The 24359-nt window shown below is 36.1% G+C and overlaps 3 protein-coding genes across 4 annotated transcripts; all 3 read right to left on the bottom strand.

The window, feature by feature from the left end:
* Nucleotides 1-10449: 10449 nt before the first annotated feature.
* Nucleotides 10450-13286, bottom strand: LOC109191573 (actin-7-like). 2 transcript variants are annotated; one of them, XM_019342197.1, is made up of 6 exons: nucleotides 13161-13286; nucleotides 12308-12380; nucleotides 11831-12224; nucleotides 11131-11744; nucleotides 10939-11025; nucleotides 10450-10768 (listed from the first exon to the last, which is right to left on the bottom strand). In XM_019342197.1, exons 2-5 carry the CDS (start codon nucleotides 12365-12367, stop codon nucleotides 10960-10962), a joined length of 1134 nt encoding a protein of 377 aa, XP_019197742.1. In that variant the 5' UTR covers nucleotides 12368-12380; nucleotides 13161-13286; the 3' UTR covers nucleotides 10450-10768; nucleotides 10939-10959. The 2 variants fall into 2 exon arrangements, with proteins under 2 accessions (XP_019197742.1, XP_019197743.1); XM_019342198.1 differs by having other exon boundaries at nucleotides 12308-12370; nucleotides 13161-13269.
* Nucleotides 13287-19470: 6184 nt separating this feature from the next.
* On the bottom strand, nucleotides 19471-20587 carry LOC109191566. Its single transcript, XM_019342192.1, has 2 exons — nucleotides 20353-20587; nucleotides 19471-20198 (listed from the first exon to the last, which is right to left on the bottom strand). The coding sequence occupies exons 1-2, from the start codon at nucleotides 20585-20587 to the stop codon at nucleotides 19471-19473; spliced, it is 963 nt and encodes a 320-aa protein (XP_019197737.1).
* Nucleotides 20588-20910: 323 nt separating this feature from the next.
* LOC109191567 lies at nucleotides 20911-22994 on the bottom strand. The gene is made up of 3 exons (XM_019342193.1): nucleotides 22847-22994; nucleotides 22319-22735; nucleotides 20911-22109 (listed from the first exon to the last, which is right to left on the bottom strand). Exons 1-3 carry the CDS (start codon nucleotides 22992-22994, stop codon nucleotides 20911-20913), a joined length of 1764 nt encoding a protein of 587 aa, XP_019197738.1.
* Between the last annotated feature and the right edge of the window lie 1365 nt (nucleotides 22995-24359).

Consider the following 24359-nt stretch of genomic DNA (forward strand, 5'->3'; position numbering starts at 1 on the left):
TTCGGGTTCCACAAGGGATCCCGGGATGAATTTGTGATAAAAGAGTCAGTGGGGGGTAGGTGGGGGTAGAGGAACCCGCCACCTACCCGCTGCCTGAAGATCACCGCCAGGCAGCGGGCAGCCACCGGGCGGACGCCTGCCCGCCGGCAACCCGCTGCCCGGGCGATGATCTCCAGCGGGCAGCCGGCGGGTGACCCCCCACCCACCGGCTACCCGCTGGTCCGTACCCACCCCGGGTCTTCGGCTCCCCTGTTTGATGTTCCCCAATTCCCCGTGGTGTCCCAACGGACCCCGTTTGTCGTACTTGAGTTTAGTTTGATGTTTCGGGTACCGTTCGTAGGATAAAAGAGTCTAGGAGTTGCATGCTAGTTGAATCGGTAACCCGTGGACCTTGTAAAGTGGATCACAGTCCATCGACTGAGCGCGTCAGCGGTGTGTAGGACTGTGATCCACCGCTGAGTTCGTCAGCGGTCTATAGGGTTGGTTGCGATCAACTCCCTTCATGCTGCGGTATGAGGTAGGGTGCTGCGGGGCCGTGTTAGTGTTATATGCGCTAACCCTCATGTTTGGGGCATGCGATTGGTCCCGTGGCGCCAGCACAATGTGAAAGTAATCTGTGACCTTAGATGCATGTTCTTCATGATGGTTGTTTCTACTTAACTGTTATCATTGATTATTGTGCTTGCCCCTATTTGTTGAGTCTATTCCTGGTTTTAAAACTAGAGTCTCTTAAGTATATATCTTCCTGCTTCAAAATGGTTTTCATATATATATATATATATATATATATATATATATATATATATATATATATATATATATATATATAATGTATTTCAACGCGTTGGAGTGGGTTACCAGCATCATTCGCTGAACAGATATATTTGGCTTTCAGGCACAGATGATTAGCTTCCGGAGCGCGCTAGAAGAACCTAGATTAGATAGATAGTTTTTCCTTTCGGCCTACGTGCCATGATGATGTATTGAGGATATTTAGTTAGTTTAGCCGGTGCATCTGAGTTCTCCAGCTCAGATGTGGCATAGCACCCCGTACTCTTATGTTTAGTAATACTCCGTTTTGGGATTTAATGAGAATCTACCTTTATTATATAAGTTTTAAAAGTTTCAAAATTTCAGGGTGTTACACCATTGCTCACCAACAGCTGCAATATTGTTCAAATCTCACATGACAATCCAGGGACACTGTAAGGAACTGCCAAAGGTTCTACAGTCTTCCCAAAAGCTACAATTAGCCAGCAAGTTAGGTCTAACGTAACTAAAGGTAATAAAGACATCCTCCGGCCTATGTCTCACCTTAGTGTGAATGGCCTGGATGTATAATTCACAACTTCAAGGTCAATTTGACCTTGTTTCCAAAACAATAAAAGACCATCTGCGAACCCAAGAGGGTCGACAATGAAATGATTATTATAGCCTAATGAGAAAGCTAAATTAATCATCTTGTCGGCCTTAGGGGAACAAATCTCGAGGAGACAGAGAGCATTAGCTTTGGTTGTGACCAGGAGCTATTTGACGTGCTTCTGGACACGCCCATTGACAATGCCCCTACAGTTCCACGAGATGATCTTCATTTAGAAGACCCAGCACACGGGGAAGTTTGGAACCACCTTCCCCAGGCGTGAGACCCAATGAGGCAACTGCATCCGCCATGGGAGCAGTATTTGTGCCATCATCAGCCGAGATGGTGGGAGGACCACCAAACTGGAAAATGGGATTCTAGGTGTCATGGTCGCACCACGTAGCCGGACCCAAGCATTTGGGATACTCACATTCCCATAACCCCCTCTTCCAGCACCTCTCCCCTTCCCACGACTAGCCATCTAATGTCCGCCATGACCATTGAGGCTAATATGCCGGGGAACCGTGTGAACAAGAACCGAGTTGTGCTTATTTAGAGGATTTCGAAGGTTGGAAATTTGGGATGGTTGTTGAGAATTGTGAGAGGAGGAAGAGGACTTACCTTTGGAGCTTTTTCCCCATTCCCTGGTTGACTTTCCTGCTGGAGGAGGTTACAGATTTCCACTTTCCAGTTCCTCCATTCCAGCTAAAGGTTCGAACTGTAATTACCCTTGGTCCGCGACGACCCCTTGTTATGTTTGTTTTGACGGTTACTTTTCCTGGGGGCTTTTTCGTTGCTCTTCCTAGTCACGATCATCCAAGATCCATAACGAGGATCCGTAGTAGGAGGGGGCAGTTGTGGAGCACTGCTGCCTGTGGTCTGTTATGGTTGCGGGGCATTGCTGCCCGTAGTCTGCTTATTATCTCCTTCCTTATCAGCCTCAGGAGTTTCATTCAAATCCATATCACACCCTGCGGGATGCTTATCTTTGTTATAGGGGCACGATTGTTCGCGGTGGCCAATCATGCCATAGCAGAAACAAACTACATGCAAGTTTTCATATTCGATGATTTGTAGTTGGTCTTCTACCCAGATCTCCGGAACCAATGGCTTATCTAAATCCACCTCCATGTCTGCTATTGCGTATCTCCCCTTAACAACCGAGATCATGGTGCGGTCCAATCTCAACGGTTTGCCTATGCCTCAAGGATGCTCTTAATGATGTCGTCCTTGAAATATTCCACCACAAACCTTGGTAGACGAACCCAAACCGCCATTTTTGAGATCCTCGCCATTGCAGAATCGAACTTCGGCTCCCATCTCTGCGTCACCAGATAGTTATTGAAGATTTTCCAAGGACCATCAAGGAGGACATGCAAGTAGTCGGTTCGGTTATCAAATCTGGCCACGAAGCAGCTGTAGCCAAGGTTGATCAACTCAAACCTTCCTTGAATGCCCCATAGGATCGGAAGTCTGTGGTTTAGAACATTGAAGTTGACAGTTTTCCCCATGTATTTTACGATCAACGCCATTTTCCATTGCTGGCAAAGCTCTTTGTGGAGTTCTTTAGGAATCCAGACTCTAGACCTACCATCAGACATGGATTGAGGGTCCATCTCTGTATCAAGGTCAATATCCAGATCAGTGAACGCCCATTCAGTGGCCTCCTATTTGGGAGGATCACTGCCAAGGAAAGGAGATTGGGAAGCAATTGCATCAGCAAACGAACGCTTAGATGTTCTAGTCTTCTCGTTTGAGTGTTGCATCGGCTCAAAATCTGTCATCAGTTCCTCCGGTGGAGGCTACGAGGCCTTAGTCGACCCTTGAATGGTCGCCGCCCGCCCTAAACTACCGGTAACGGCTATGGAGAGGCGGGAAAATTACCTAAAATAACTAGGGAAACGGGGAATAATCGCTTAGTTATAGAGAAAAATCCAACTCATACCTACTCTATTAAGTCTTCATATCTCATAATCATTCTTCCAAAAGGTTAAACCCCAACCCTAAGGGTCCCCCCACACTCCGGCCCGACAGAGCATTTGGGAGGATGTAAATCATGGTGACTCAACTGAACATGAACCACTTCGTATCTCATCATCATGGCGAGCCCATTGGTGGTCTTCGTAGCCTCTGTTGGGCCTAATATGCAATTGAAGTATTTGATGGGTCTAGGATAGTATAGTTGGTCCATGGCAAAGGTTGATCTAGTATGGAAGCTTAGCAATTATTATATCATGGATCATGGACAAAAGGTTCATTTTTAATATATTGAATATTCATATTTCGAAGATTTATTTTTTGTGTACTGAAGTTTAAAATTTTTAATGATTTATTCCCCTATCTCAGATAAATTTTTAATGACTTTGGGTTTTGGGACGATATGGATTGAGATTATTATGTTTTGTGTTTACAGAGTAAGGTAAGGCTTATGGTGAATGGCAGACTAGGTGGGATCATCATACCCTTTCATGGCATTTTCGTAATTATCGGACGGATCACACAACATAGTAAAGTTGGTAACAAATACGAAAATGTCACCGTATTTTATAAAAATCTTATCTGATCCGTTTGATTTTTTCAAATATAATGCTGAGATTGTTTTTAGTTTCTCTTAAGTACTTGTTCTCATGTGATCATATATATATATATATATATATATATATATATATATATATATATATATATATATATATATATATGTGTGTGTGTGTGTGTGTGTGTGTGTGTGTGTGTGTGTGTGTGTGTGTGTGTGTGTGTGTGTGTGTGTGTGTGTGTGTGTGTGTGTGTTCAAATGAGGACAAGTATATTATAGAGGATTGTGAGGACAGATGTAGTGTGTGCCATTAGCAGGTATGTCGTGTGCATGGCCGAATGTAGTCGTGTGCCACAGTTTGTATGTCGCGTGCTAGATTTGTTAATTTATAGAGTCTGGGTTCGAAACCTGATGTTTACATTTATTCTTGTGTATCATTATGTATTAAGTTGTGTGCCTGTTGTTAATTTGTTGTGTGCCCATTATTTGTCCTCACAGTCCTCTATATATTGTTGTCCTCATTTGAACTCAACCCTATATATATATATATATATATATATATATATATATATATATATATATATATATATATATATTTGTGTGTGTGTGTGTGTGTGTGAACCAAACTCCTTGTGCAAACCTGCGAACTGCACAACTCAGTAGCAACGATTGCACAAACACACAATACAAGTTGCACAATCGTAAGTTCAAATTAATTACGATGACATCTCTTTTTTTATAAAATACTCTACATTGTGTTTTGATAGTCGTTTTTCAGGTGCACAATTAGTCATTACGAGTTACACAATCAGGTAGTAACAATTGCACAATCCAACATTACGGGTTGCACAAGGTAGTTCTCGCGTTCTCACGAGAAGAGTGGTTTTCATTTTATCCTCACTATATATATATATATATATATATATATATATATATATATATATATATATATATATATATATTTATTTATTTATTTATTTATTTATTTATACACCTACACTAGTTACCACACGCGCATTGCGCGAATAGTCCTCTGCCCAATGTATATTATTCCCTATGTTCCATTTTATCTGTCTTACTTACTATTCATTGGTTAAACCAACTCTTTCTTCTTTGTTTATTTTCTTTAATATTTCTTACTTATTTTTAAATTTGATTTTTAGTATTTAATAGTACTTTTATGCAGTTTCTAAATATATAAATTTTGTATACTAATACTAAACTTAATATTATGAAAAGTTGGATTAAAAATAACTTCAGTCAAACCATTCTCTCTCTCTCTCTCTCTGTCTGTCTCTGTGAAATGCGCACAAATCTCAACCATTAAATTTATCCAGATCTACTGCTCTTTAAAAAAATTACGCTTTGAATTAACAAAAATTGTGCACATGAAGGCACAAAAAATGTGCACTTGAATGCTAAAATTCTGCACTAGAAGACACAAAGATGTGCAATTGAAGCAATTTATGGTACCAAAAGAGAAATCATTCAACTTAAGTGTTATTGAAGCAGTTGCCCATACAAATTGTTTGTAAATCTCGTAAATTCTATTAGAAGTTTAGGTAATATGGATTGTTTTTGTTTTGTTAGCTTATATTGCTTGCAAGCTTGCTATAATAGCAAGTTTGCAAGCTTGACGGCAGCCTTTTGACTTTTATTTTCTTTTTTTATTTGTTATTTTATTATTATGTTTATAATATAAAATGAAATTGATATCATTTTTATAAGTGAGAGAGTATTAGAAAAATGTAGAGAAAATAGTGAAAATTTTACAAATTTAATGATATAGATGTAAAATTCACTTTTAAAAATAAGAAAATATTACAGGGATAGGCCTAGGAGTTGTAGGAGTAGACGTCAGTATATGGCTGGTAATTTCGGCAGCTGTTTCACCGTCGGTGTTGATTCTCCTTAGGCTTAGGTGGCCACGGCACAGAGGCAACTATTGTTTCAGGTATGTTGAACCTTGTCACGGACTGCCACCCTATCCATTTAGCTATGTATTAAGTTGTCCTCATTCGTGGGAAATCGGTTGATTCTTTATTCTAGTGTTCCTTCTCCACAAAATGGAAGTATGGAACAACTTCCTTGCTTTCAATTAAACAATTAATCGGGTGTTTGGTTGGCATAAATTGTAATTTAATGTTAATGTAATTTTATAAAAGGAGAAATTACGTTGTTTATTTGGGAGAATTGCAATTCATAATCTCCCCATATGAATTACAATTCAGCCCTACAAAAGAAAGAAAAAAGAAGAAAAATGAGATATTTACCCTTAAATATTACTTCGTATTATTAATATTTGATAATATTATTTTTATTAATTTATAAAAATTCTTTTTATAATTCATTTGTAATTTTAATTAATTATTTATTTACTTTCATTTATTTCAATAATTAATATTGTTTGGTTTTTTTTTTTTAAGTATTTTTGTTTAGTTTTAGACTTTTAGTTAATAAAATGTACCAGTCCATTTGCCCAAACCCATTTAATGAAGTTGTCTTTGTTATTTGGTCAGCAATTGATTTAAGCCCAGCCCATCTAAATATTCTTCTTCCAGTATTTTGTATATTACAAAATAATGTATATTTAGTTTAAAAATAAAATACTTTTAGTATATTAAAAATGTACTTTGTTTTCAGAGAAAGTACATCATTTAAATATTAAAAATATATTATTTTATATAATGAACATTCAGTACAAAAATAATGTACTTGTAATATATTAAAAATATACTCTTTTTTATGGTCCATACAACACTATGTAGACATAGTTTACACAATAATTTGCCCATCCGCGATAATCATTATTTCATAGACCATGGTCCACACATTTATGTGAACCGTAAACAAAAAATAATTTTTGATATACTAAAAGTACATTATTTGTATATATAAAGTACATTATTTGAAAGTACATAATTTTTTATATATTATCAAATAATGTACATTCAGTACACAAATAATGTACTTTTAATATAGGAATACGGGTCAAATAGGTCACACAACTGTACACCAAACTGCAATTAGGTCATCGAACTCAAAAAAGATGCAATTGGGTCTCTGAACAATCCAAAATCATGCAATTAGGACCAAAATAATTAAATTGCGTTATATTAATTTCATGTGGGTTTGACGCTTGTTTTTGTTTTTGCACACTATTACTACAGTGATGAGAATAATTAAATTGTCCATCATTATTACACAAAGACATTTTTATCTTTATATCACTTTTTCCCTTCCTATTCCCAAAAATTACATTCATTCCCTTCTACAATTCATTGTTCTTCTAATTCTTTCATTCCAATTAATGGATGAAATTAAAATTCCATTCTTACCAAATTCAATTGAATTTATATTTTATAATTTGATTAGAGAAAATTATAAGAGAATTCTATTGAATTTATATTTTATAATTTGATTAGAGAAAATTACAATTTCGTGAAATACAATTTCTTCCGACTATAAAATTGTAATTCCTAATGTCTACCTAGAAATTGCAATTCCACAATTTGTGAAATTATAATTGAACATTAAACTACTATTTTGTCGTTATTATTATTATTATTGTTATTATTATTATTACTAGTATTTTCACTCGTGCGATGCACGGAATCGAATTGTTGTAATATATAAAGAATATTTAAATCGATATATAATTATTTAAGAGTTAATTTCACCAGAGGTCGTTTATCTTTCCTGACAATTCCAAGTTTAATCCTAGACTATAGTTATTAATTATTACAATTTATTCTATGTTACAACTCTTACGTTAATATTCTTACTATTATTATTAACACTTAATTACTTTTAGATATTATTATTGCCACTTATATTATTATATTATTATTATTATTATTATTATTATTATTATTATTATTATTATTAGTTTCTTTTCAAGTACTTTAGTATATAATGGTCGTGAGGCACAATAATAATATAACCATAATTAAATATTCTTGTATTGTATTCCGGAGTTAATGTCATTTTTGGTCCTAGACTTATTGAGGTATTGACACTTTTCATCCTGCATAATAAAAATTGCCACTTAGTAGACACTGTTATTGGTCGTTGGACAGTTTTGATCCTCCATCAATGAAGCCGTTTGTTGACCGTGAATTAGAAGGACTTTTCTGTCTTTTATGTCTTATTCTTCTAATCTTGTTTAGACCAGCGCTGCTGTGACTCCTGTGAGGCGAGATGGCGAGACTTGGCGGCTAAGTAGTAACCGTCGGTAGTGAGTAGCAGCGAGGTTCTTCTCCGGCGAGTTGTGGGTACGGCGGCGAGCATACGAGGCAGTAACTCCTTCCGGCGACGGACCAGTAAGGCAGATCTGGCGGTGCAGCAACAGATCCGGCGAGGTTGGGGGCTTCACCGGTGGTTTTTGGTTCCGGCGAAGCAGAGAGGGCAGCAGGTCGGCGAACCTTCCTATGGTAAATAGCAGTTGTAGTTGTAGATGGCGTGATGTAGAAATTGCACCTGTAAGTCCTCCCTTCCATAATGACCACAAATATCCTTCTCATCTCTCTCTCGCTCTCTCTCTGACCACAACTACTTGGTGCACAACCTCAAAAACTCTGTTATTCTACCTGAAATTCATTAAAGTTTCAAGCTGAAAATGTGGAATCCGCCCCCAAAAATCGCATTGTCTGAGGTGTTGGAATGGCCGGTGTTGACTTCCTGGCTGCTGTAGCTTCATTCCCCAACCCGGATGATAAAATTCGGAGCACCAGCTTTGAGGTTCAAGGAGGTGATAACACTGGCAATGCTTTGATAAAACCCGGATGATAAAATTCGTCTTGGTCTTAATCCAAGGACCATATTTAAGGTTGTTGATGACTCGCATGGCGAAAGAATACTTGATGAGCTTGAAAGGGATGGTGTTGATACATCTTTTATGGTGGTGTCCAAAGGAGGAAACTCACTATTCACATATGTCATTGTTGACAACCAAAAAAAAAAAAAAAAACTCGCACGTGCATTTTCACTCCAGGATATCCACCCATGATAAGGGTCTACATACCCAAATCAAAATTGTCTTCAGCGCTTGGAGTAAATATTGTCTACTTAGATTGAAGGCTGCATGAGACTGCTTTGATTGTAGTGCAGGAGGCAAAGAGTAGGGGCATACCTATTATAGTTGATGCAGAAAGATTAAGGGAGGGGTTGGGTGATATTCCTGACTTTGCTAGTTATGTTGTATGCTCGACAAAATTTCCACAGGCATATGGACTAACGCCCTTTCTATTCCAACTGCACTTGTTTCCATTATCTTGAGATTGATGTCAAATGTAAAATTCGTGATTGTTAGTTGGGTGAAGATGGTTTCTTAATGTTAGAAAGGACTGAAGCGGATAACCTCAGTTTGAAGAAATGGATGTAGCAGTGACCAATGGATGGAGAAATACAAGGATTAGAACATAAAAAAACAGAAAAACCCTTCTAATTCACGGTCAACAAACGGCGTCATTGACGGAGGATCAAAACTGTCCAATGATCAATAACAGTGGCTACTAAGTGGCAATTTTTATTATGGAGGATGAAAAGTGTCAATGCCCCAATAAGTCTAGGACCAAAAATGGAATTAACTCTTGTATTCCGTGAATTACAATAATAATATAACAATAATTAAATATTGTTCAATTATATATTCTTCTAGGATTTCTATTACCATCATTAATTATTCCCAAATTTACCATAATTAAATAATTTGACCAATTATAAAGAAAGATTATTAACTAATGCACGGGACAATTGTTTAATTAAAAATTTTAAAAATTCATTAATAAAACATAAGGTTCTTATAGTTTTTTCTTAGAAACTCTTTAATAAAGTATTTTTTTTAGAAATTGGTGGGCCAAACCGCCTATGGCAGTTTGCGATGGATAGATCTCGAAAAAATACGCGATTTCAAAAAAACATTTGTCCAAAACGGACAACGGAGTCAAAAATTATGCCTTGCCGAACTTTTGACACTTTACAACTTAAAAAAAAAAATAAAAAAAATTAAAAGCCGGTTCAGCCGGCGAGGCAGCCGCTGAGGAGGCCGATTCCGGCCTTCCTCGCTGCGGCCAGCGACACGATTTTTGCAACACTGATATATAAAATAGATATAGATTAGAATAGGAGTAGTATTACACAATTTTATAATATTACAATAAAATTTTAACCCAAAATTATTGTAGAAATCAATATATTTTATTAGGAAGAGGGATTTTTTAAGAATAGGGCGGGAAGTTAAAATTTCAGAATTTTGTTTTTATATATAGTATAGATTATAATATAAAGACATTTAAATTTTTAATTACTTATTCCCTTTTAATTTCCAGTCATTCTATTCTTGACTATCAAAGAATGTAATTTGAATTTCCACCTCATTCTTTTGACTTTCCCATATATGCGATATGGGAAGGAGATTTCAATTCTTTTGGGTATAATAAAGTTGATGGGATGTGCCATTGAAGTTTTATGAATATGAAAATGGCAGCAATACAGGACAAGGCTGTTTGTTACTCTTGATTCAAACCAGGAATGGACCAAAATGCAAGGGATACACTCAAAACAAAGTTTCCCACAAATTTAGATGGGTGCGCTAAGCCCCCAAAAAATTTCTACATCCACACGAAAAAAAACCTAGGAACCTTTCAATCTGGCCAGGCTCATAATTCCCCAAAACAATCACTGCCATAAAATTCTGGTACAATAAATATTAACATAACCTTGTCCGTTGATAAAAAGAGCCCCATATAATAAGAAATTGGGAAGAGAAAGAAGAAAATTGAAGAAAACAACATCACAACCACTCACTCTCCAACTACAAACACCTACCAGCAATGACACGTCTAGGCAGAAGAGGCAAACACAAGTGGCCACCCCTGGAATATGACCAAAATGCACAATAACATGTTAGATAAAGATACATATAAACAGCATACCCCACCCCCTCCTCTCACTCATACCCCAACCATAGAACTTTTACATGTCAGCTAACTTTTAAAGTTTCATACCAAACATACCAAAAGCAGGGGGAAAACAGTAAACTCACCTTTAAAATAGTAGTAGCATCTTAGAAGCACTTCCTGTGGACAATTGATGGGCCAGACTCCTCATACTCCCCTTTCGAAATCCACATCTGATTAAGCCAACAAAGAATCAAGTTAAGATCAAAGATAAAAGCTCAAAGCAGATATGACTTGACCAATGCAACACAACAAATAACAATTGGATAATGGCTCACCTGCTGGAAAGTGCTGAGGGATGCGAGGATGGATCCTCCAATCCAAACACTGTATTTTCTTTCTGGTGGAGCAACCACCTTAATCTTCATGCTGCTGGGGGCTAAAGCAGTGATTTCCTTGCTCATCCGATCAGCAATACCAGGGAACATTGTAGAGCCACCACTGAGAACAATATTACCATAGAGATCCTTCCTGATATCTACATCACACTTCATAATGGAGTTGTAAGTAGTCTCGTGAATACCAGCAGCTTCCATTCCAATCATAGATGGCTGGAAGAGGACTTCTGGGCAACGGAACCTCTCTGCTCCGATAGTTATGACCTGCCCATCGGGCAACTCATAGTTCTTCTCAACAGAGGAGCTGCTCTTTGCAGTTTCAAGCTCTTGCTCATAGTCAAGGGCCACATATGCAAGCTTTTCCTTCATGTCACGGACAATTTCCCGCTCAGCAGTAGTAGTGAACATGTAACCTCTTTCAGTTAGGATCTTCATAAGGTGATCGGTGAGGTCACGGCCAGCAAGGTCCAAACGAAGAATGGCATGAGGAAGGGCATAACCTTCATAGATGGGTACAGTATGGCTCACACCATCACCAGAATCCAGCACAATACCTGCCAAAATTTGCAGAAGGTTTCAGAATGCAAATTATAGCCACTAGGAAAAAAAAAATCAAAATAGAAAACATAATTATACGAACCAGTTGTACGTCCACTGGCATACAAGGATAGCACAGCCTGAATGGCAACATACATTGCAGGAACATTAAATGTCTCAAACATGATTTGTGTCATCTTCTCTCTGTTTGCTTTTGGGTTGAGGGGTGCCTCGGTAAGAAGGACAGGGTGCTCCTCAGGTGCAACACGAAGCTCGTTGTAGAAAGTGTGATGCCAGATCTTTTCCATATCATCCCAGTTGCTAACAATACCATGCTCAATGGGGTATTTCAAGGTCAAGATACCTCTCTTAGACTGGGCTTCATCACCCACATAGGCATCCTTCTGTCCCATCCCAACCATAACACCAGTGTGTCGGGGGCGACCCACAATACTGGGAAACACTGCTCTTGGAGCATCATCACCAGCAAATCCAGCCTAATGTAGACAACATAAACCATGAGTTCAGAAGACAAACTAAGTTGCAATAAAGCATTTGAATTATTAAAAATCAAACTAACCTTCACCATTCCAGTTCCATTGTCACAGACAAGTGGCTGAATATCCTCAGCATCTGCCATTTTCTATTAAACACTAAACAGAAAAGCAACTCAGATACAATTGCAGAAAATTACAGGCAATTAGGGACACAGAAAAGCAAAATGGTTAGACTACACTCAACAGCACAAAATTTTGGTCTCTAAACTAAACAGTATCAGAATAAGCAATCTGTGTTTTCACATTCCATGATAGCCTGACTGCCTGATTATTTTGAAGAACTTTAAATAAAGAAACTAGAGACCAAAGATATTATGAAAATCAGTAATCACCTTTAGATAAGGGTTAACAGATATATGGGGCTTTCAAGTTATCCCCAACTAAAATGGACTTAATCCACACTTTGAAGTGTCATTTAAATCCTAGGCAATTTATATAAAGTTGAATTCAACTTTATCAGAATAGACATAAATTACCTATTGTTGAACTTCATTAAATGCAGAAGACAGCACAGATCTATGAAAACCTAAAGCAGATCAAGTTAGTCTACCTTTCCGAAGCTCACAAACCATCACAATCACAGATCGTAACATTGTTCATAGATCGTAACCTCAAAAGCATAGTTCAATCTTCATTATTCATGGATTCCCTAAATCCGACCACATGATACGGACTAAATCCATTACAAACTCAGAAAAAGAAAATTCGAAGCATTGAAACTTCATCTCCCCTAATTTTCTCCCCAGATCTCAAAGCAGAAATAGAAATGGAACTTATAACTTTAGGATACGGATAAAAACAGGTCCGGAAGATAATGAAAAAGAAAATTATAGATCGGTTGATAAGCAGATCTAAGCTTAGCTTAGCTGAAGTTACCTGAGAGTGAGAGAAAACGAGATTTGAGTCCGGAGACGATGGCCGGCCGCCTCGCTCTCTCTAGATTCTCTGTCTGGCTGGCTGCTGAGGAGTGTTAGAAAGGAGAATCAATAGGCGTGAATGCGGACAGAATTATATATATATAGAGGGTAGACACTGTAACATTGACCACACACACAGTGAAGTTTGTGACCCGGACACGCGTTTGAATTCGAATTTTTGTGTTTCTATGTTTAATTTTCGTGTCTGACACTTTTTCGATAAGTGGGAGATTAAAAACAAAATTTTTATTAAATTGAATTTAAAATCCGGAGTTTGATACTGTAATTGGTATGATGGAAAGTAAATTACACGATTCATCTCACTTTATGATAATAATACTTGCCTCCCTCATTTTTTATTTTTTTTAGTATTAATAGTTATGTTACTCTATAGTAAAACTGTAAAAGTTAATATCACCTTATTAGGATGAACTCATGATTTTTCATTTAGGAGAGTCGTACTACTAGACTACAAGGTCATTAGCTGTCTCCCTCATTTAAACAACACGATATTTCATTTTTCATTTTCTTTCATTATTTATTTTGTGCTTATGAAATTCATACAAGATGATAGAAGAGTGAATTTTAAAATAATATCACATTTCATTTATTTCCTTAAAAATTTATCAAACAGAACTATTTTTTTTTACAAAAATAGAATAGACTAGAGAAATAGTTTTTTTTTTTTTTTTTCGAGAAAGAGAAGTAGTTTTTATAATATTTAAGATTGTAATAGGAGTAAGGATCCACCAAATCACCTTCAATCAAATAAATCCATTAAATTCACTCTCATTTCATCTGGGTCTATCTAAAGTGAATGAAATGTAGATTCATTTAATAAAAATTCACCACTAGTAGATTGAATATGGATTTTACTTCTCAAAATCTAATATATCCAATCCACTCCCCTAATCAATCTATCTATCTCTCTCTCACTCTCTCTCTCTCTCTCTCTCTCTATATATATATATATATATATATATATATATATATATATATATACATACGAGTGAGATCAGGTGTGAAGAAGCCCCTAAGTGCGAATGGACTCTAAAAAGAATCATGTGTGAAGAACAAACTTGTGCACTTGTAAACAAAAGTTATGCACCTGAAAAATAATCTCTCATTCCGGACCGGAAGAAGTGCATCCGAAGTGGACTTATGCATCCGAAGAACAATTATCTCTCCTTCCAAAGGTGGAATTCTAATATAATCTTCTCCTTCCGAAGGCACAACAATATGCACACGAATGCACAACAATGTGCACTCGAAGGCACAACAATGTGCACTCGAAGGCACAACAATGTGCATGCACTTGAAGGCATGCATAACAATGTGCACCCCAACACACAACAATGTGCATCGAGAGCACAAAAATATACACCCGAAGGTTCAAACTTATGCACCTCAAGGTTTAAAGTTATGCACCTGAAAGTCTAAAGTTATGTACTCATAGGTTCAAAGTTAAGCACCTTTAAAGCTATGCACCTGAAGATCCAAAGTTATGCACATGTAGGTCCAAAGATATGCACCCGTAGGTTCAAACTTGTACAACTGAGGAACAAGACTAGTGCACTTCAAAGTTTTTAGGAAAAATTATCAAAATACCACTGCATTTTTTTTAAATGTACTTCATTCTAGGCGGTTTGGATGAGATCAATGGTTGAGATTGATGTGCATGTTTCACCTTCGACAAGTCTAGTGCTCTACATATGATCTCTCTTCTCTCTCTCTCTCTCTCTCTATATATATATATATATATATATATATATATATATATATATATATATATATATATAGAGGAAGGTTCAAGTGCGGCAGTGCACTTAGGTGCGACGGTGCGGTTAATTGTAGGCCATTAGATTAGATAAATCCAACGAATCACATTCATCCAGGCTTTTCTGATATTTTCGCGCACGTTCTCACACTACGCGAACTGCAAGGTTAAAGTCGTCATTGGGCACCTGAATATATCAAATCATAGTGTTGTGTGTTTTATGTTCGTTATTGGTGCATTATTAACCTTACTGTGGTGTATTTGAGGATTCGTGTTGGTGCCAAGTTCAGGTGCGCCCGCGCCTTCCCACGCGGTCAGTGCGGGTGCACTAATAGTTATACAAATATACACCATCCATGTTAGAAAATGCACACCAAAAAAATATGCACAAATTAGATACGCATCACCAGAACGCACCATTAGGTATGAATAAAAGCATCACACAGTGTTCAGAAATACATCATTGGGGTGGTGAGTTATATGGTGTATTTTTTGGGTGTGTTGTGTGTTTTTTGGTGTATTTGTGCATTTCATTGTGGTGCTATTTCCTAATACTATTGGTGTCTTTTGTTAACACTGTTGGTGTATTCTGACAAGCGACCGATTTAATGACCACTACAATTACCCTAACACCCCCCACTTATTAGGACGCGCTTAAATCTTTAAATCTTCAGAAATTAGCCGCTGCCGTTAGATTAAGCAAAATGGACGATGCTGATATAGCCGCACCGCCGCACCTAAAGCCACTGCCACATTTGAGCGCTAATATATATATATATATATATATATATATATATATATATATATATATATAGAGAGAGAGAGAGAGAGAGAGAGAGAGGGAGAATACAATTATACATTATAAGTTAGTACTTAGTAGCCTATTGTTGGTTGTCCTACATCCAGTGTCCAAATCTAAAATTATAACTCAATTTTAATTTTTAACTTTTCTATACTAAGCATAAGGTTTTAGGTTTTTCTTTCTCAATTGTCATTTTTGACTTTCTGCCTGCTTCATTATTATTCAAGTCAGATGTGTTCCTCTTCACGATGTCACAATCACAAGTTCATCACTTCGTTAAAGATGAATGAAGATTTGTAATTTAATTTTTTTTAATTTTAAATTAATTTTTAATTTTAAAATTGGATATTTGATTTTTTTTTTTTAATGGGATGGGATGCTTGAAAATTGTAATTTTGATTTTTGAATATTTGCAATCTTGTATTATAATTATTTTATTTTTAATCTTAAAATGTTATTGTATTCAATCCGTTAAATATGTTATTAAATGATTCGATTGTATTAGATACACATCAACCTATGAAAATTTTCAAATTCACCTTTAACGAATTAGATGTGGATTCGCTCCAAATCCGCTCTATATATTCTGCTCTGCGCTCACCCCAAGATTGCATACATAAAAAAATTTAAATTTATATGAAGTACTTGTTGAACATATAACCATTAATGTGCAATCTAACTTGAGATGATGCATGCTTCAATTGATTGTACTCCGTAAATATAAAATATTTTGCGATTGATAAGTTAAAGAATCCACTAAGGCTCGATTCATGACTTTTCATATGAGAAAATTACTACATGCCATCTGAGCACAAGGGGCAAATCACTACTTTGATTTTGTTTGATAAAAGAGGTTTTTTTTTGGTCCCACGTATTTCATATCATTCTTAATTTAAATAATCGATTTCAAAATGTTTGAATTACATGCACAATCCTAAAAAATGTTGACACGTGCATGGCTAGATTTTGAGCGGCAAATTATATCGTGCACCGCGGTGCATAATCAATTATCATTGTACATCAAAACGTCATCGTTTTGTTTAATGAAAAGAAACGGTATCCGTTTCTCGCCGTTTCGCACCCTTCCGCAAAAAGTAACTCTTTTATTCAGTTTCATTTTATTTACACTGCAGTTTCAGTTCAACACAACTACAATTTCATTTTGATATAACTACAGTTTCATCTGATATTTATAGACTCAAATATGTGAAAATATTATTTAATTTAATTTTATATACACTATAATTTTATTAAAACACAACTACATGATCATTTTGATATAATTACGGCTTCATTGTACAATATACACTCAAATATGTGAAATGTTATTGAGTTTCATTTTATATACACTGCAGTTTCATTTCACCACAACTATAGTATCATTATCATTTTGATATAACTGCAGTTTCATTTGATAATATAAAAATAATACGTGAGGCAATGTCGGTTTAATTTAGATATACTGTAGTGTCAGTTGGTAATTAACATACAAAAAATACGCGTTCTGTTAACACTAACTGTGTGCCGTTTCTTTACTTAAAGAAACGGCGCCGTTTTGACCGCAGTGCACGTGCACCACGGTCCACGATATAACGACCGATTTTGAGCTGTGCAAAATGCTCAATTGCATAGGGCCTCAATTTTTAAATGGTCCAATATTTATTTTTGACTTAGATACCAATCGTTATACCGTGCCCCACAGCGCACATAGCAATGTGCTCCTCGCGCCTCCCAAAACGACGTCCTTTTGTTAAGTTGTGTGGGAAGTTGACGCGACAGAGTGTATGCGTATTCTGTTATATAATTATGTTATACAATTATGTACATTATGTTATGCGTACATTTTTTATACAATTATGTACATTTTTTTTTATAAAATTATGTACATTCTTTTATACAATTATGTACATCCAAAATATGGAATTTTTTTAAAGAGTTAAAAGTTTATGTGCATTATGTTAAGTGTTTATGTGTATTATGTATTATGTTAGATTATGTGTATTATCTTTTCAAAAAAGAGTATGTGTATTCTGTTATACAATTATGTACATTCTATTATACAATTATGTACATTTTTGAAACATGAGATTTTTTTTTAAGAAGTTAACAGGCGACATGGAAAGCAAAACTTAAAAAAAAAAAAAAAGAGTACAAAACGACGTCGTTTTGCACCAGGGCGCACAATGCAATGTGCGCCCTGGTGCACGATATAAATTGCCCTTAGATACTTAAGAATATATATATATTTTTTTAAAACTACAATTAATCTTGAAACTACCAATTTTTCCTTGAATCACTTCTCTCTCTTAATAATTATGACCTAATTAATTGAGCATGTAGCATGACAATTTCTCTAATGACAATGATGTCATAAGCCCTGAATCTGCAGAGATAAGTTGAAACTTGTACAATTCACCAGTTCACCACCAATACCGAATGAGAAAAAAATGATTCTTCCCCTAACAAATCATTCTACTTGCGTTCCAAACGATAGCAGCAGACCAACACGTAACCACTAGCCATGTGGTTTTAAGATGTTTTTTTTTTTTTCCTGTTTGTTTAAACTTTGGAGATAGTAGGTTAGTAGGAATCTTATGGTTTGATTTTAAAGATTGCGCTTATATTTCTAGTAGGTCTCATTTATTTATAAGAACGGGGTCACAAAAATCTAAAAACCAGTCCTAGACATGCCGGATTCTTCTAATCGAATTTCGTATAATAAGCCAGTGGAAATGCTCACTCAATCATTATTGTGTGGACCATAGTCCATTCAAGCTGTGTGGACCATATTTTGTATACTGTAAAATAATGTACTTTTAATATATTAAAAATGTATATTGTATTCAGGGAATGTACATTATTTGTGTACTGAGTGTACATTATATTGTATAATGTATATTCAGTACACAAATAATGTACATTTAGTATATTAAAAATGTACTTTTTGTTATCATCAACACAGTACTGTGTGGACCATAAAATTGCCATGCTCACTTATCCTATTTTTAGGATATATGGTGTTGGGGTAATACCCATTAGTCCAAAGGTATTCAGTTTGCGAGTTGTACTATTATACATAACTAGTACTCCACTCGTGCGTTGCACGACATGAAAATACATATATACACATCCATTAATGTATGTATACAAACTCATAATAATTATTGAGAACATGAAAATAGTTAACAGTTTCTAACAAATACGTAATAATATAGAAAATTTATAAATATATGTTATATATATATAGGCACATACATATATATATATATATACACACACATTATTGTACGTATATGACCACATAATAATTATTGACAACATGAAAGTAATTTTTACTTTATAACAAATATTTAGTAATATAGAGATTTTACAAATTATTAAACACTTATTTGTAAACAACATTCATCGTTGAAGAAACACACTCCCCATCCTCGTTGCAAATAAGTAACTTAAGCCCTCTTGGATTGCTGACCCTAGACAAAGCAACGTACAATTGTCTATGAACAAAAAATCTGGTTTTTTAAGAAAGTATCCCGACTGTAGAAAGCGTCTGACCTTGACTCTTGTTTATTGTAATAGCATAAGTGTCTTCTTTGAAACTTAAATGGCAATGTAGTGCCTGATGGTTTTATCGACAGACGTGGGATTAGAACCTTGGTACCTGCAGTAGCGCCAAATAGGAGTTTAGCTTCAACAACATGGTCTGCTAATTTTGTAATAAGTAACCTGGTCAATATTGCGCAACAACATAACTGGAGACCCAATCTTCAAATTCAAGCAATGGTTTGGCAACCTAGAGCATTTTAGCCCATTCAGTAACTCCAGCGTGTGCAACCCAGCCACAACATCAAGAGTGCTTTCAGTGGGGCAAACTGAATCAGAACTAAAATAGGTCCTACACTCGGCAACATTCAAGTTACTCATGTAGTCATTAACTTCATCTACAACTTCAAGAGTTGGTGCTAAGATTGCTCGACCAATTAAATAATCAGCGTCATGTTGCTGCTCTTGAAACAGAAGAAATGTACTTTCCACAATTACTTGGATTGGATCACGATTTGTTTGCAACAAATTTTCAGGTGGAATGGGAACCTCTACATGACCATCATTTGGACCACCAGCTTGACCATCACCTATTGAAGCAATCCAGTTAGCAAAAGTAGACAACTCTCTCATTTCATCTTCAGCACCAACACTATGCAACCTCAAATTTTTTGTCAACCACAAAACTGTACAATGAGCCCACAAATATGAAGAATTAATAGTCGCACCAACAATATCCTGTCTAGTACCCTTTGGTATCACTGGCAATATTTGGTGAAAATCACCACCTAGAACAACAATCTTCCCTCCAAACGGCAACGTAGAATTCAATGGATTAGTAAATTGCAACAAATCTAGCATAGTTCTATCCAATGCTTAAAAACAATGCTTATGCATCATAGGAGCTTCATCCCAAATAATTAAACTACATTTGACTATCAATTCAGCTAGATCACTCCCTTGTGATATATTGTAAGTTGAATCCTCATTGGCAGCAAATTGGTATTACAAAGCGTGAATGTGCAGTACGTCCACCAGACATTAGTAACGAAGCAATACCACTTAATGCCACATTAAGAACTATTTTTCGCTGTGACCAAAGCGCAGCAGACAAAGTGCGACACACAAATGTTTTCCCAGTACCTCCATAACCATAAACAAAAAACAAACCACTAGTAGTACTAGAAGCGACTGTCAGAACTTTGTCATAAACATCTCTTTGCTCAGTAGTAAGCTTTAATTTTAATTTGCACCATGTCATCATGTTCTTTGCTCAACATGGCACAATCGTAAGACAATTCATCTGATAACAATCGATTTTGAGAAATAGCCAAGCTAGACATATCAGGAACATGCATGCATGGATAATCACCTAAACTCTTACTCCACGTCGACAAAAGTTTCTTCAATTCCTCTAAACCATACATCTCTTTCACAGTGTTAGGTAACAATACATCTGCATATAATTTTGAAGCGCAAATATTAATTTACCATGCTTAAAGCTAAGGACCTATAACTATGTCATACAATAGTCAATTTAAATAGATGACACATGATTAGAAATTAACCTGGGTTTTGTAAGTCTCTTCAGTGATTGTACTCTACATCATCACACAAATGCGGCCAAACAACATCCCAGACCTTTTCAGGCTTGCACAGGGAATTAGACGTTAATAGAGTTACAAATAAGCGTCGGAGAGCAGAAGCAGTAGACCAATGGCTTGCCTCAACTATGGCATCAATATATTCCTTCTCATCACAGATCAAACCACGAGCATAACACGCGTCACGGAAACTTGAATATTGAATCCCATCAATAGTGTGAATCTCTTCAAAAGATATTGGACCACGAACTAAATTTAATAAACACCTACGATAGAAAATCTCACCAATACCAGGTGGCACATAAAACATACGGCCTATAGCAAAGCCTCTTCGTCTTGGTTGCCATTCACGTTCTTTTCTTTTCCACACAAAGCAATTATGCATTTCTCTATATGTCAATTCCCTAGCTTTGGGATATCTCTTATTAGCTTCAAACCATGCTAAAAACATACTATTCTTAATTGTTGTTCTTTCAAGCACAGTTTCAACAAATAAGTCATCATAAAAAACAATGCTTTGTTCATTAGGCAGATGGAAGCTCAAACGTTCAACTGATGGATTACGGAACTGGATGTCATAGCTGAACAAACGCCACACAGCTTGACAAGGAGAAATATACCGGCAATCATAATACATACCAATCTCATCAATAACTTCACCAATATCTTCACTATTACTGCTCTTATAAAACTGCGCAGTAACACGATCATTACCTTTATTAACGTATTTAAACAAATATTTGATCGACCGAGATTGATTACACCACTCAACATTAATGTGTGCTCTATATTTCAGTAATAAATATCTGTTGTGGGGTACAACAAACCTATTATCCAACTCAACACCACTTTTGAGGATTGTGTGACCATCATCCCTACACCTATAAATAGGATACCCATTGCAATCAACAACTGAAGATTCCATAAATTTCTTTGGGAAGTGTTTTGAACATCGCCCCTTAACCATACAAGGAGATTTGTTGTTTGCAACACTACATGGATCGTGTATCATAAACTCTCCAACAACTGTGTAATATTCAAGGTCGTTATCCTTACTTGGAATCTCGGCTGAAATAATGGAATCGATATCATTACTGAAGGTAATAACATCAACACGATCAATAAATAGTAGTATGTGTGCATGTGGCAACCCACGTTTCTGAAATTCCACTGTATATATGACTGCAAAGAAAAAAAAAATTGTAAGAAAATGGTACGTAAATGCAATATACATACCAGACACAATTTTCCCAAAAACAGTACCCGAGCACAATTCTTTAATTAAACATTCCAATTTCATCTTGAAAACACGGCACATAATGTCAGGTCGGTCTTCAGGTTTAATTGCCGGCACTCTAAGAAGCGTTGTATTTCTGACCACTTTGGATTACATGTAAATGTAATGAATATATTTGGATAGCCAATCCAAGCACAAATCGCCATTGCATCTTGATAATTTTGAACCATATACCGTGCACCACCAGTAAAGCTAAAAGGTAACACAATTCGTCGACCTTGAGTTCCAGGTTCAATTTCCCCACAAGTCAATGCATCAAACAATCCTCTATATGATCCACAATGTAGGCTCTGCTGATGCGTGCGAATATATAGCAATCTTCCAGATTCCACCATCGTATACCCATCTACTAAAAATTGCTGGAACAATCTTTTAGCATACAGGAACGTGGAAATCTCAGTAAATCGTTCATGAATACGAAATGATAGGTATTCATGAAGAGAAATACTATGCCTTGCTCCTGTATCAATATTTTTTTCAACATTAAAAGAAATATCCTCTCTATAACCATCTTCACCATATGGAAACAAAATTGGATACTAAAGAGGGAGATATGCTGGATTAAGCTTGCTAATTCTTTTTAACACACCCGATCTTGTTTCTATCTATATATCACGCTCACCCAAGGAGGGATCTAAATCACCAACAATTATAGCTATAACCTCAGACACTGTTGACAAATTATATGTTTTGGCATCTTGGCTACACTTCCCTATCAATTTCATTCTCACTTCAACAGTCGGATTTGTTACTATTGCATCACGAGTCATCCGGAATGACTTAACCAAAACATTATTTTCATCCAATGTTAATTGAAGATCATAAACAATATCTTCATGTAGTTCGTTGAGATCATTATTACCCCTACAATTCAAAATTTATTAAAATTATTTTGTAATTATATTGTACTTTGTACGTAGTTTCATATATATATATATATATATATATATATATATATATATATATATATATAAAAGAAATAATATTTATTAATAAGACATAATATACCTGACAGAGTGCAACCGATTTTACATCTCATTTTCAGGATCATGGATGTAAAGTTGTGCGAATTTAGGTCGATTCCCTTCAACAGGTAACAAACTACCTAATAAATGAAAATTTTGTCCATTCAATCTAAAAATCGGAGGTGCTCTTCCTGTATTCACATCTCTGTCAATACGGCCTACCAGAGATGTGAAACTAAACATGTTATTATACGATCTTATATGCTGCAAAAAAATACTTGCTTCTTGCGAAAAAATACACTACAATGAGTGCACTTAAAAACATGATCTCCAAGGTCAATATACAACTATTGTTGTAACACTCCCGAATTTTACCAACATTTAAAAGCTTAATTTAAGGGAAACAGTCTAACATTAAGCATAAAACAGAGCGGAAGCTAACATAATTCGGGTAGTGCTATGTCACACCTATACCAAAAGATAGGTGCACAGGCTACAACTAAAACCATTGTCAAAGTTCTACGGCTCACATGCCAACAACAAACTAAGGCAAAATGAGAGCTACACTAACTACGGTCCACATCTAGCGCGCTCTTCGATCTAATCAAAACCTGTAAAAACAAAGGATAACACCCGGTCAGCGAATAATGCTGGTAACCCACCAATACGCGTTAAGTATCATAATATATAGATATAGGGAAAAGCATTTGAAATGGAATACAGTATATAACATTTGAAAACCAAGAGACCAAAGACTCATCAACACTCTCAACAAAGACCAAAGACAACAATACTCAACAAGGCAATAGAACAACAAACGACATATTCAACAATAGATACTACCTACCATTCACAAGGTAGAGTTCATCATAGACATGCTCATAATCAATAAAGCGAGGTTCATACTCACAACATGTTCTAAGCCCACATAGGACATAGTCAAACCGAAGCATACATCAAAGAGTCATCTCAATGACCCGAATCATAGTGGACCAGTGTGGAGGACTCCAAATCATCAATCACATACCACAGAGTCATCGCAATGACTAGGACCGCAAGCCAATGGAAAGAGATCTAGCAACTTTAAGTGTATATACACCCTATTGAGACTCCAAGCTCAACGGGGTAGTTACTATCTCTGGCAACGGGGATAAGTTTCCCAAGTTGCCC

This window comes from Ipomoea nil, unplaced genomic scaffold (assembly GCF_001879475.1).
Source record: "Ipomoea nil cultivar Tokyo-kokei standard unplaced genomic scaffold, Asagao_1.1 scaffold1694, whole genome shotgun sequence".
NCBI classification, from domain to species: Eukaryota; Viridiplantae; Streptophyta; class Magnoliopsida; order Solanales; family Convolvulaceae; genus Ipomoea; species Ipomoea nil.